The sequence below is a fragment of the Phycodurus eques genome, chromosome 5, assembly GCF_024500275.1.
Source record: "Phycodurus eques isolate BA_2022a chromosome 5, UOR_Pequ_1.1, whole genome shotgun sequence".
In the NCBI taxonomy this organism is placed as follows: domain Eukaryota; kingdom Metazoa; phylum Chordata; class Actinopteri; order Syngnathiformes; family Syngnathidae; genus Phycodurus; species Phycodurus eques.
Genome location: NC_084529.1, coordinates 29,365,523 through 29,378,018, shown reverse-complemented (window position 1 = coordinate 29,378,018; position 12,496 = coordinate 29,365,523). Strand labels below are relative to the sequence as shown.

General features: G+C 38.8%; 2 protein-coding genes across 7 annotated transcripts in view; one reads left to right on the top strand and one right to left on the bottom strand.

Annotated features, from left to right (window-relative positions):
* Positions 1-685: 685 nt before the first annotated feature.
* Positions 686-7,534, bottom strand: galk2 (galactokinase 2). Of its 5 annotated transcripts, none has more exons than XM_061676137.1 (10): positions 7,135-7,534; positions 6,961-7,049; positions 5,600-5,648; positions 5,414-5,507; positions 5,172-5,318; positions 5,001-5,099; positions 4,349-4,501; positions 4,002-4,212; positions 3,687-3,888; positions 689-2,059 (listed from the first exon to the last, which is right to left on the bottom strand). In XM_061676137.1, exons 1-10 carry the CDS (start codon positions 7,182-7,184, stop codon positions 1,852-1,854), a joined length of 1,302 nt encoding a protein of 433 aa, XP_061532121.1. In that variant the 5' UTR covers positions 7,185-7,534; the 3' UTR covers positions 689-1,851. The 5 variants fall into 5 exon arrangements, with proteins under 5 accessions (XP_061532123.1, XP_061532124.1, XP_061532122.1 ...); XM_061676136.1 differs by having other exon boundaries at positions 690-2,059; positions 5,600-5,723; positions 7,135-7,531; XM_061676139.1 differs by lacking the exon at positions 5,600-5,648 and having other exon boundaries at positions 686-2,059; positions 7,135-7,533.
* Positions 7,513-12,496, top strand: part of cep152 (centrosomal protein 152) — a 25,895-nt gene continuing 20,911 nt past the window's right edge. For both annotated transcript variants that reach the window (XM_061676135.1, XM_061676133.1), the window contains exons 1-3: positions 7,513-8,035; positions 8,195-8,292; positions 11,015-11,124. In XM_061676135.1, the coding sequence (XP_061532119.1) occupies positions 8,206-8,292; positions 11,015-11,124 (197 nt within the window). In that variant the 5' untranslated portion in view covers positions 7,513-8,035; positions 8,195-8,205. The remainder of the gene's footprint in view (positions 8,036-8,194; positions 8,293-11,014; positions 11,125-12,496) is intronic.

Genomic DNA, 12,496 nt, shown 5'->3' with positions numbered 1-12,496 from the left:
ATAATAAAAATAATTTAAAAAACTTTCGAAAAGGGAAATAAAAATAAACAACTGAGAGAAAAGTGAGTGCTGTCCCCCTGGGCGACTGTCCATATCAGAAATCCGTCCCTGATCTGAGCTTTTTGGGAATTAATCGAGGCACACAGGTTCTACCCCCTAAACGGTTTACCATGAGTTTGAATGTGAGTGGTTAATTCTGAACACAGCCACATTCCCAGTGGATATGCGCAACCACATTACCTTTTTTTTACTTCCCTGCATTAAAAAACGCTTATTTAAAATGAGTTGTAAAATGATTCAAAACGTTTTGAAATGATTTATCTTGGTTTCATTTTTTTATATCACAAAAACCTGGCATTTGAACAAGGGTATGGTGACTTTTTATATCCACTGTATCTTTAACATTTGTATTTATTTGATTCAATATTCGTTTGGTCAATTCCGAGTCTAATTAAATGAATTATAAATACTCAAAAATGAGTATGATTAAAAGTAAACTATTTTACATATCTTACATAACAATTTTAACTTCCTCTGCAAATGACCCGGCCCATGTGTCCATTTTAAAAATTAAACATGGCCCTTGATCACCACCCCTGGTCTACATCCTCTTAATGCTGTACACTATTACACTACAGTGTACTGTAAATACAAATGTAGCATATTTATAGGGGAAGGGGTGTAAACAAAAAGTATTACCAGTATTCTTCACTGATGGACGTTCTTCTTGCTGCTCTTTGTCTCCTTTGGAAATGCACCACACAGATGTTAGAATTTCATCTAAATCAAAATCTGCACGTGGGGCAGTTACGAAAACTGTCAGCAGACGGAACCTTAGAACATTGAAGGAAGAGAGGAATTTGTAACAATGGACACGCTCGAGTTTGGTAACACCATCTCCCAGTGGATATCATGTAAATTATACCTTTTTAAATATCAATTTCCAATAATGTGCTTTGAGAACATGTTTCTCTATAATAGCGCTACTTGTTTTTTTTTTTTTTTCTACTAAAAAAAAAAAAAAAGAATATAAAGCAGACTTTGCCCAGGATTGCAATACATGAAGCCACTGATTAACATAGGAGGCTATTGATATAGAACCTGTCTTGATTTAGAACCTGTCTTGTCATTCAGTGATTGATTTCAGCATTTCATTATGTCTTGGGAATAATACACTGTGATATTCTATCTAACATTATGTGCTGTGTGCCTCATCACAGATTTTCAGGGGGAGCATGTCAGAGCCCAATCCACATGGCTCCTGGTTCTCCAACCCAATATTAAGGTGGTCAGAGGTCGAGGCCAGTAATAATAAAAAAAATAAAATAAAAATAAAAACCCAAAGAACAGAAATAAAAAAAACAAACCCAAATACATCTTGAATTCAGAGCCATCCCTTCTTGTCCAAAACAAACAAGTCAAAGAGGGCAAAGATCTGGAGAACAACTCCTTGCATTATTTGGAATAACTGGGTGGATGAGGAATTTGTCACGCAAATAACCATAACCAAGCATTTTGAAGAAAAATGAAAATTATCTCAAAAAGTTACTTTATATGCCCTGTGTCTCAAATACTATTCAAATATCTTACATAATTTTCACAGGAGTGTGGCCCTGCATGTCACCAACTTCAATGTATTTGTTCTTGTACGTAATAGTGATGCTTCATGCACAAATTATTTACTTCAAAACATGATTAAAAGTTTCCCTTTATTTCCCTGAATAAATTCAGATTTTGCTTTGAATTTTTGCTACCTTAGTATTACTGTTTTCATGCTTTTTTTTTTTTTTTTTTTTTTGGTCCAAGTGAAAATATTGTAGGTAGCATTATAGCTATGTGTAACAAGACATTTCATTTCTCTAGATAAATTGCTGCTCCTCCTCCGGGCTTCGATACAAACAAACTTTGTTTTTCCATTGCTGCTCTACGTGGATCAGGGAGGTAGTATGCTTCCCTCACTGCTTGCAAGAAAGACGGGACTTTGTCACAGGGAACCATGGACACAGCACAGCCGCCCCAGCCTGCTCCTGTCAGCCGTGAACCCACAGCACCCGCTTTCCTGTTAGCAGGGGAAACAAGGAAAAGCTACTTAATCAATGTCTGTCTTTGTAGTATATTCAATTGATGGAAAAGGATTTGCAAATTATTGTTAGGGATGTCCCGATCCAACATTTTCACCTCTGATCCATTACTATTATATTATACTATATAATATTGCAGCCTTGAGTTTTGGCCGAAAACGATATCGGTCCGATCCGATACCAGTAATAATCATATGTACTTATTTTGTAGTATGGAATGTTAGAAAAGGGTTGATCAAGAGATATTATTCAAACAGAGAACAATAATCAGCAACACTAGGTATGAGGAAAAACGGACCCATTTCTTATTAATCCACGGGTGACATAAAGTAACTTTAAAAATAAGAATGTACTACAGCTGAATAAAATAACATTTTTATTAGACAATCTTGAAAAATAATTTTAACAAAACCAATAACAAAAATATATTTAAATTTGAACATAACCACTGCTTAACTTAAACATAATCATATTATAGATTTGAATAGATTAATTTAAAAAAATAAATCAGAAAACCATGACAAAGTACCCTTGATAAATACTATGTAGAAAGTATACTTTTAACGTGCGAAATGACAGTTAAAGTTCAATTCAGTGCTGATTTACTGTTTTTCCTTGTTAGATTGAGAGGTTCCATTGTTATTCCTGCTGTGCACGTCTTGTCCTCTGAGGGGCAGTGTGGCGCAAGCCATGAGATACACGCAGTAACAAAGAGCGTAGAGGTCACGAGCAAATATTTCTATTATAACTCATTTTTCACAGAGTTTGAAGAATATATACCAGAAATTATTGTTGTATACATGTTTGTGTGTGTTTATACAGGGTTTGTGTATCAATATACCTTATTTTAAGAGATACAAATGCCATGAGTTCAATGCTCATTTCCGTTAGCTCGTCAATGGTGTTTTTCACCCATTGTATGTTAGCGTAGAGCCAGTGATTTTTGTGAACAAAAAACGAAGAAAGAAACTAAGTCTGTGATGGATTTGAACATTCAATTTGTGTAGTTATTTTGTTATATGAGTTTAGTTTTCCAGCGAACTTCAACTGGAGTGTCATTAAACGACTTAAAACAAGCAACATTCACTCTTACTCCTTGCTACTAAGTTAGCACTTTAGCAACCTATTGTTGTGATCACATGGGATCTGCATGCCGTCCGGGCGCTGCTGGAATGGACTGCTTGTATAAGAGTGGTAAAATTGTACATTTTGGATATAGTCCGATCTGATCCTCGTTTTTTGCTGACATCGGACCGATTTCTAAGCTCAAAGATCTGATCGTAACACCCCTAATTTTTGTATTCTGTTTTTATTTACATTTTACACAACATCCAAACTTTATAGGACTAGGGATTTTGTAAAATTGTAATCATGTAAATTAAAAAAAAAATCAACTATAATTACACATTTTAGCCTAGTAATGTAATGGATAACAATTACATACATTACGGAATCTCTTTATGTAATTAGTTACTCCCTGACACTCCTGGTTGGAGAGATAAAAACTCTCACCTCCATACCCAGAAACAGTGTTGTGACAGAACTGAACTATAGCTTTCAAAGTTGAGTCTACATTTTTTGACTGAGATGAGACTCTGCACTCACAGACAAATGTCCACCAGTTGGTCCAGTTCAGGGCAGCTGCACTCATACAGATCTCTGCAGCTCGCATGGCTCTGGTTCATCAGGTCACCCAGTAACTGGATGGACTCGGTTGGTGCACAATCACACACGCTCTTAAAGCGCAGCACACGTGCAGCTTCGCCGTATACGTGCTTGGCTCGCTGGTGTAGCTTGAAATTTGTTACTGTGAGAGACAAATAAATAAATAAAAGGAAATCACACGCATGTACCCTTTTCACTGTCTTTGCCGTAGTGTTCCAGATGTAAGGGCACTGGCCTTGCTGTTTATTTACTTACCGTGTTGAGTATTTGCACTGAGCAGCTCTGTGGAGAATTGCTGGGAGGTGATGCCCAGAGCCTTGCAGATCTCCTCTCGACTGTATGGCTCAGGATGTAGAACCTCATCCACCAGAGCCAGCATCTCCTCTAGAGACGCATTCATCTCTCTGGGCACCTCGGCCAGCTTTAAGAACCCATTTTGGTTCAACCCTTTGGCTTTGGCGAGCATCTGTGTTCACAACATCATAGGCAAACTTCTTTCTACATGCATCCCTTTTGTTTGTTTTCTACATGCAGAAAAAACATTACGTCTTGGAAGTTTTTCAGATTCTAAACAGCCATCAGACTCTTCAAAGATTTTATACCTTTGTAGCAATCCGACACTCCACCACACGGCTGTTGAAATGAGAACAAGCCGCTTTATTCATCTCCACACAGCAGTTGGATATCACAAACATAGCACCATCAGGTAGTCGGACATCAGTGGCCCTCAAAGGTTCAAACTCTATCAGTTTTGCCTGTTGGAGGGCACATCACTTTGGGTGAGAGGCAGGGTAGATCCTGAATTAGTTGCCAGTCAATCGCATGGCACATGTGAACAATCCATTTACAATCACAATCAAGCCTACGGACAATGTAGAGCAGGGGTCACCAGGTAGCCTCCAAGGACCACGAGTAGCCCACATGCCTGTTTTACATTTATTAGTACCCAAGTAGTTATAAGTTTAAAAAAGGTCAGTGAACACTGATTTAGAGTCTTCAGTTAACCGAAGAAACATGTTTTTGGAATGTGGAGAAAGCCGGAGTGCCCTGAGAAAACCCACTCAAGCATCGGGAGAAGATGCAAACTCCATGCAGGAAGGCCGCAACTAGTAATCGAACCCTTAACCTCAGAACTGTGAGGCGATGTATGAACCACTCTCCACTGTGCCGCTATTTTAGTTGAATTACAATGACATATTGTATTCATGAGAACACTTTAAAAATGATTGCGTCTGTTTAAACTCCACCACATACAGTTCCTTTCTCTGCCAGGAATGAGATGGACTGGTCCATGCCTCCTCCCTCTGTGCCGATGTAGCACTCACATTTGGCACATATCTCTGCAAGATCTACCTGAAAAACAGAGTGAGATGAGGAATATGTTTGTTCAGACGTGACGCTGATTATCATTATGCTTAGGATTACTTTGGAGAGGGACTGCTGATTTCCCTCCATTGTTACAAGCCCAGCACAACAAACCAGAGCACTAGAACTGGACAGGCCGGAGCTTGGCGGAATGTTTCCATCAACGACACACGACATTCCCGGTAAACGTGTGATCCCAAACTTCTCCTGTTGTGAACACAAGATGTTTAATAATGCAATTGTGACATTTGGACCCTACGTTTGCCATTTAAGGGACAGTCTGACCAATATTCATGTCCTACCTGAAGGCCTTTAACTCCACATAGGAAATAATAATACCACTTCGGGTTAGCTCTGTCGATAACTATTTCCTCTGAACAGGACACAGTGATATGGCTGCAGAATACAAACAGAGAGCAATATCATACATAAATTATATATGATCCTCCAAAAGTAATGTACACATATGGAAAGGTTCAAGGTCCTACTTGTAGAGAGGATTTACATTGGCCAGCTGGATTGTCCCTGAATTGTTCACTGAGACGGCGGCAAGGATATTTTGTTCGATAGCCATTGGGAGCACAGAGAAGCCACAGTAATCAATGTGCTCACCTGTTACATGGAAGCGAATGAGGCAAAATAGCAGAATGCAATGGAAACCAGAATACGGAGATATACTAGGAAAGGGGTCCCTAACATGGTGACCCCCAAGGACCACATGGGAAGCCCACAACCCCCTTCTAAAAATAGCTCACCAGTATTGGGGATATTGTGATTTCTTAGGAACCCAGTAGAAGTGATCATTTGAAAATGTAAACACTTGCAGAGATTTCGAGAAATAACATGTCACAATCTTGATATTCAGCAGTTTCCGACCTTGTGAAATAATTTTTGATAACTGTTGTGAGGAGTCATTAACATGACCAGTATCTTCACATAGATAAATATCATTCATTATCACAACATAATTAAAGGCTATTTGAGCAAATCTGTTATTTCAGAAGTGTGTTTCAAACTGCCAGTCCTTTGCGTTAATCAGTACCCAATTCGCTCTCAGTTTAAAAAAAGGTTGGTGACCCGACCCGTATTAAGATAAGAAAATACAGGTATGTGCCCAAAAAAATTGAATAGCGAAGGAAAGTCCATTTATTTCAATCATTTATTTCAAAAAGTGAAAATGGTGTCTTATATTAGTTCACCACACACAAAGTGAAATATTTCAAGCCTTTATTTGTTTCAATTTTGATGATTATGGCAGAAAGACAAAAAAATAAATAAATCCAGCATTTCACAAAATTGGAATATTTCATGTGACCAATAAAAAAAGGATCTTAAACACATTAATTATTAATTGGTTCTTGATGCACTGACACCAGCCTCAGTCCACTCCTTATGAAGTGACCCCACATTTCTGAATCGCCATTGTTTTGACAACACCCTCAAGGCTACGTTCATCCCTGTCATTCGTGCACCTTTTCCGGCCACATTTTTTCCTTCCTCTTATTTTTTTTTTTTTTTGCCATAATCAACAAAACTGAAACAAATAAACGCTTGAAATATTTCACTTTGTGTGTGGTGAACTAATATAACATACAAGTTTCGCTTTTCGAAACAAAATATTGAAATAAATGGACTTTCCCTCGATATTCAAAATGTTTGGCACATACCGTATAGCAAACTAGTATCCTATACCCTAATATTTTATATACTAATGCACATCAAAAAAATACCACAAATATTTTACATCTCCTATCTTCTCCATAATTATTTACATAATCCAATAACGTATTTTACAATCGGCATTGAAGTAAGACGGTCTGTATCTACTACCAAGTACAAATTTAGTTACCTATGAGATTGACTCTTCCGGGTGCACATGCATAGAAGAGAGGAGCTCCTCCATACTGTCTTTCAAATGCATTTTTCAAATTTTGCAGCCTACAGAAAGAAAGAATATATTCAAAACGAAACACCTAAACCCTTTCCTTAATCTCTCAACTTCTATGTAGTTGTCGATGCTTACCTTTCATCATCAACGAGCGCAACTTTTAATTTAGGAGGATTAGTGACCATTTTTTTGTTTTAATATTAAACCACTATGAATGTACTCAATCTGTCACGCAGTACAAATCAGAATGCAGTCATGAATCCTGGCAGCGATCAGCTGACGATCACCGAATCCCGGATGCTGGTTTAACTGAATAAGAGTCAGTTGTTATCCCTCTGTTTAACGTCGACGCATTCAAAATGACTACAGAAACTGATCCTAGAATAGTAGAACTCAGCGATACAAACACGGAAACGCGACAGAACGAAAGAGGCGGGACCGACCAATCGCACCGAGAAACGTACACTCCATATAGTGACGTCACCGTATACTTAAAGAATGGCAGTCGACGAGAGCACTACACTACCCATAATTCAAGATAACGTGTTACCAGGGGATGGCTGACTATTTGGGCTTCAAAATCATTGTTTATGACTGTTATTAACATATATTTTTTTTTCCAGGGACTTTGAAGTTGTACTAATGCAAACACGTGATGTAACTATGTTGGTGCACTATTATGTGTGTTAAGGCAGATCAAAGACCTTCCAAAGCGGGTTCAATTGGCGCTAGCAGTGCGCGCGACTTTTCAAAAGAGGGCGAGAATAGTGTTCCTTTCCAAAGTGGACGAGCAACCGCTCAGGCAGAGCTACCTTACATATCTTACGACGCGAAGTGCTCTACGCTCCATCGACATGACCGGTTTTGGTTTTAGGTCTAGTTGTGTCATGGTAAAGGACGCTAACGTGGCTCCGTTGGGGCTAGTTGGCTAGCTTCGCTGCCCTGTAAACAACAATGTGGCTAGCGTTTAACAAACATTAACGTCACTTTTGAGGAGGAATACTTACGTGAAATCTGTCCGAGGGTGTGCCGAAGGGTAAGCAATTTGGTCGTATTCATTGTCACATTATGTCAATTATCGCAACTTTTACCCAACTTTTTGGTATTACTTTTTGGCGACTCTTCTTCTCGTTTTACATTCGTCCCCGAATTTCGGAGGTAGTCATGTAATACTCTCTTATATCTCCCTATGCAGTTTACACAGTCATGTCTATAGAGTTTACCAGAGATGATTTCCGAATTCAGCACGACGAAGAAGAATGCGACCAAGATGACCATGAAAGGGAGGAAGAGGTAGGCTACAACACACATTTTTTTTTAAACAAAATGTTTACATTTCTTGGACTATTGAATGAAAAGCAATTTAAATAATAAATGTCTCGTTTAAATAACATCCTGCATCCGCCGAACACAATGAGATAAATCCTCATTACTTGCCTCCACTGTGCTCACAAAAATGATAATTTCATTCCACATTATTAGATATAGAAAATAGAGCTTCAAATAGGTGTGCTTGTTTGGGAAATATTTGAGTCTTTCACCTTCACATTTAGACCGGTATGCAGGGTTGTTGTTATGACTCACCCCCTCAATATGTTGCACTCTAAGCTTGTGTTGCTATTGGCCCTACTGGCTTCTTCCTGGTGTGTCACTGAATTTAGCTGCCATGTGGGTAACCTACTTTCTCACGTTGATTTGTTTTGTTCACAATGCCTCTTGTACTTAAGAGCAAGCATGAAGAATTATGTTCCCGTGGACTGTGACAATATGACTTTTGGAATTTTTGAATCTTAATCGTCTACTATTCCCTTTTACCAGTATGTTTTATAGACTAGATGGTCAAGTGGAAAATGTTTCCTGCATATTAAGTGGAATGTTTCTGCTCCATTTAGCTTTGCTATATGTTATGTCCAAACAATTGAGTTCTTTTGGAGCAAAACACATGAATTCTGAAGGGAGTCGACAAGATGCCATGCACTCTTTGGATGTTTTGAACATTTTCCACTGGTGAAATTGGTTAGGATGTTATGAATTGGATTTTCTCTCGAAGTGGACACATGTTCTTTAAATGGGATAATATGGGTCCTTTGGTTGAGGACATGTTGGGGGATTTGAAGACTATTCAACGGTCATTATGGGAAGTAAGTACAGCTGGTTTAATTTGTCCAATCACTTGAATAAAGCAAACATGTTAAGCCTGTTTCTGAGAAGAATATACTTGTTATTGTGTTACAAAGGGCTAACGTCTGATTGATGTGGAGACAATACTGTACATTGTTTGTCGCAAAAAAATACTACTGCAAATGTCGTTTTATTCTCATGTGAATAAGCATAGTTTATATTACCTCAGACGTTAATTTATGATAATCCAAGATATACATATGCATCTCAAGAAACACTTTCCAAGCCACCATCACAGTGAAAAAACATTGGAGAGTTACCTGAATAACAGTGAAATAAGCCTCGGAAGGTGACTGCGGTTTGCGGCTTTTTTTCCATGTATGAATGAAAGTTTTATTTCAGACACAGAGAGGTCCATATCACACATCAAACACATCTATACGGGGATACATACAGCTAAAACTAAAAAAAAAATAAAGAGAAAATGTAAAGCTAATGTTAACATAAGTGCCAGTGGCTCCACAGTCCAAATGCAAATCTGACTGAACTGTGTTTATGGTTGGATATAGCAGTGATAATGTCCTATTCTGACCTGTCAATCCTGGACATAAATTTATATGTCAGATTTTGAAGCACAGCAGGACACAACACTAACAAACATGGTTACCGCTACATCTTAAAGGAGCTCGAAGCATCAAATTATTCTCGGCCACTGTGAGTCGTCTCAGGCTGCCCAGCCTGTATCTGCACCAAAGTTGAGCAGTATAGAAGGGAGCACACAAGCAGCTTTTAAATGGGGCTTCCTGAACAGGAACTATGAACATTCTAAATTTACAACACAGCATATTTGCTTGCGCATACAGTTTATGACATTGTCTGTATATGACTTTATCATTCGTAAGATAATTATTGATAAAATGTCCAAGGTATTTAAACTTTCACTCGGGGCAGAGCCAGATAAAGAAAAAACAGGGAACTTAGATTGGCGGTCATCTCCACTGCCCGAAATCAAGATGTTATACTTTTTAGCGTTCAATTTAATATCACACTCTATGCCAGGAGTCTCAGGAGAGGGAAGCAGTGCACCATTAACATTGTGTATAGTGGGGATGGGGCGCTGGTGACCTCGACTCGGGACGTTGTGAGGCGGTGGGGAGAATACTTCGAAGACCTCCTCAATTCCACCGACACGCCTTCCCATGAGGGAGCAGAGTCTGGTTCTCTGAGGCGGGCTCTCCTATCTCAGGGGTTGAGGTCACCGAGGTGGTTAAAAAGCTTCTCGGTGGTAGGGCCCCGGGGGTGGATGAGATTCGCCCGGAGTTTCTCAAGGCTCTGGATGTTGTAGGGTTAACACGTCCTGGTTAACACGCCTCTACAACGTCGCGTGGACATCGGGGACAGTGCCTCTGGATTGGCAGACTGACCAAGTTCCAGCAAGCCGCAGTTGCGGGTTGTACATATCGTCAATGTTGGCCCATTCAGAGGTGATATGAAACGAACCGAATCTACTATGGGCCGACTCAATGTTACGACAAGTCACTGTTGCATTGCCCAATTTCTCAGCCAAATGCTGATGCCAAATACACTTTTTTTTAAAAATAAATATTGGAATCCCATTTATAAAAGTGAGTTATTGCAAATTGGATGATTTGAATTATTGTGCAAATGGTATAGCCAAATGTGTAGGTCAGCTGCTAATATAAACTACTGGTACTTATTGAGGTTGTCAACATTTTGTTATACTTATAAATGGAGACTTCATGTGATAAAAATAAATAAGAAAATTTTTGACAGTGCGTTTTTTTTTTTTTTTTTTTTTTTTGCTTTTCTGTGTACTTTATCACCCTTTGCGGCACAACCAGGATGACTCATTGCCTTGAGTTTTTTTCTGCAGCTCAAAAGACGCATGGACGAAATGTCAGATGACTTGCTGGAGGATGACGAATACATCTCCTCCGCCGAGGAGGAATCCTCCACCTGCAGCAATAAAAGTCCTGGAACCAGGTAACACATTAATTAAATGGTCTCTCCTGAATGTCAGTGTTGCTCCTACTAGGGATGGACATACTAATCAATAACTGTAGTTGACTGAGTAATAACTGTAGATTTTGTGGAATTGATTGTTGATTATTCTGGACGCAAGGGAGGGTGTTTAGGTAGGTAGATAGATGGATACAGTAGATAGTAGGGATGCAAAATATTGGGAAAAAAATTACATTGTGATTATAATTTAAATTATTGTTTATATATATATATATGTGTGTGTGTGTGTTTATATGTGTGTGTATATGTATATATATATAATGTGTGTGTGTGTGTGTGTGTGTGTGTGTGTGTGTGTGTGTGTGTGTGTGTGTGTGTGTGTGTGTGTGTGTGTATAACGGACTCAAACTCTGGACAACAGCCGTCCATATAGCTGGGTCAGTGAGAAAGTTAGAGTAAGCATGTCATTAACACTATTTTATTAAATTAGTTGAAGTGCAATAAAGTAATTTAATTACAGTTAAGTTAGCACCCATTATTTCTGTCAGTTGTAATGTTGATTTGACCTAAACTTATGTCAGTGGCCAATCCTTGAATGCCCCCTCGAGGTCATTGGTGTTTTAACTTTTGTCTGAAATGCTAGAGAATAATTTGAGCTGCGACAGCTCCAGCACGCCCACAACCCTTGTGAGGATAAGCTGTACAGAAAATGAATGAATGGATGGATGGATGGATACAGTATATAGTACACAAGTATATACAATAAATGAACAAGTCATGTAAATAGACACATTGCTCCATCTTGTGATTGGATCGATGATCAATTATCGTTTTTAAAAAATGTTTTTTTTTTAAACTTTCTGATCGGTCCTAAAAATCCTGATCGTGTGAAGCCTAGTTTATACGTGCCCTGCGATTGGCTGGTGACCAGTTCAGAGTGTACCCTGCCTCTCGCCCAGAATCAGCTGGGATAGGCTCCAGCACACCCGCGACCCGAGTGAGAATACGCGCAACAGAAGATGAATGAATGACAAAGTAGAATACACGCTCTTTTTGTAAGTAGAATATGCGCTCTTTTTGGTCGACGTCAGGTGACGTGGGAGGGTTCTCCTTCATATGTCACACTAGACTGAAGATATCCCCTAAAATGTAACATGCTAAACTTTTCATTTTGGCGTCATAGGGTCAAATCGTTGTTTGAGGATTATATCTCACGACAAGGAATTTTGTCGTTCTTGAGAAAATAGGTCGGGCCCAGTCTGGGAAATCAGCCACAATAGCAAATCGGGATAAGATCTTATAGTCTGATCAAGGTACAAGGTGCACACAGCAATGTGTGTTGTTTAAACTAATGCACTAAAATATAGAAATACTAATATGTTCAAATGTATTT

Bases quoted from the DNA above. Each gene is read 5' to 3' on its own strand.
- galk2 (XM_061676136.1), bottom strand. From the start codon at position 7,184: ATGGTCACTAATCCTCCTAAATTAAAAGTTGCGCTCGTTGATGATGAA. The intron at 5,508-5,599 runs GTAGGACCTTGA...TGTATTCTGCAG, and splicing joins AATGTAAATCCTCTCTACAA to CCATATCACTGTGTCCTGTT. The intron at 4,213-4,348 runs GTATAAAATCTT...TTGTGAACACAG, and splicing joins AGTGTCGGATTGCTACAAAG to ATGCTCGCCAAAGCCAAAGG.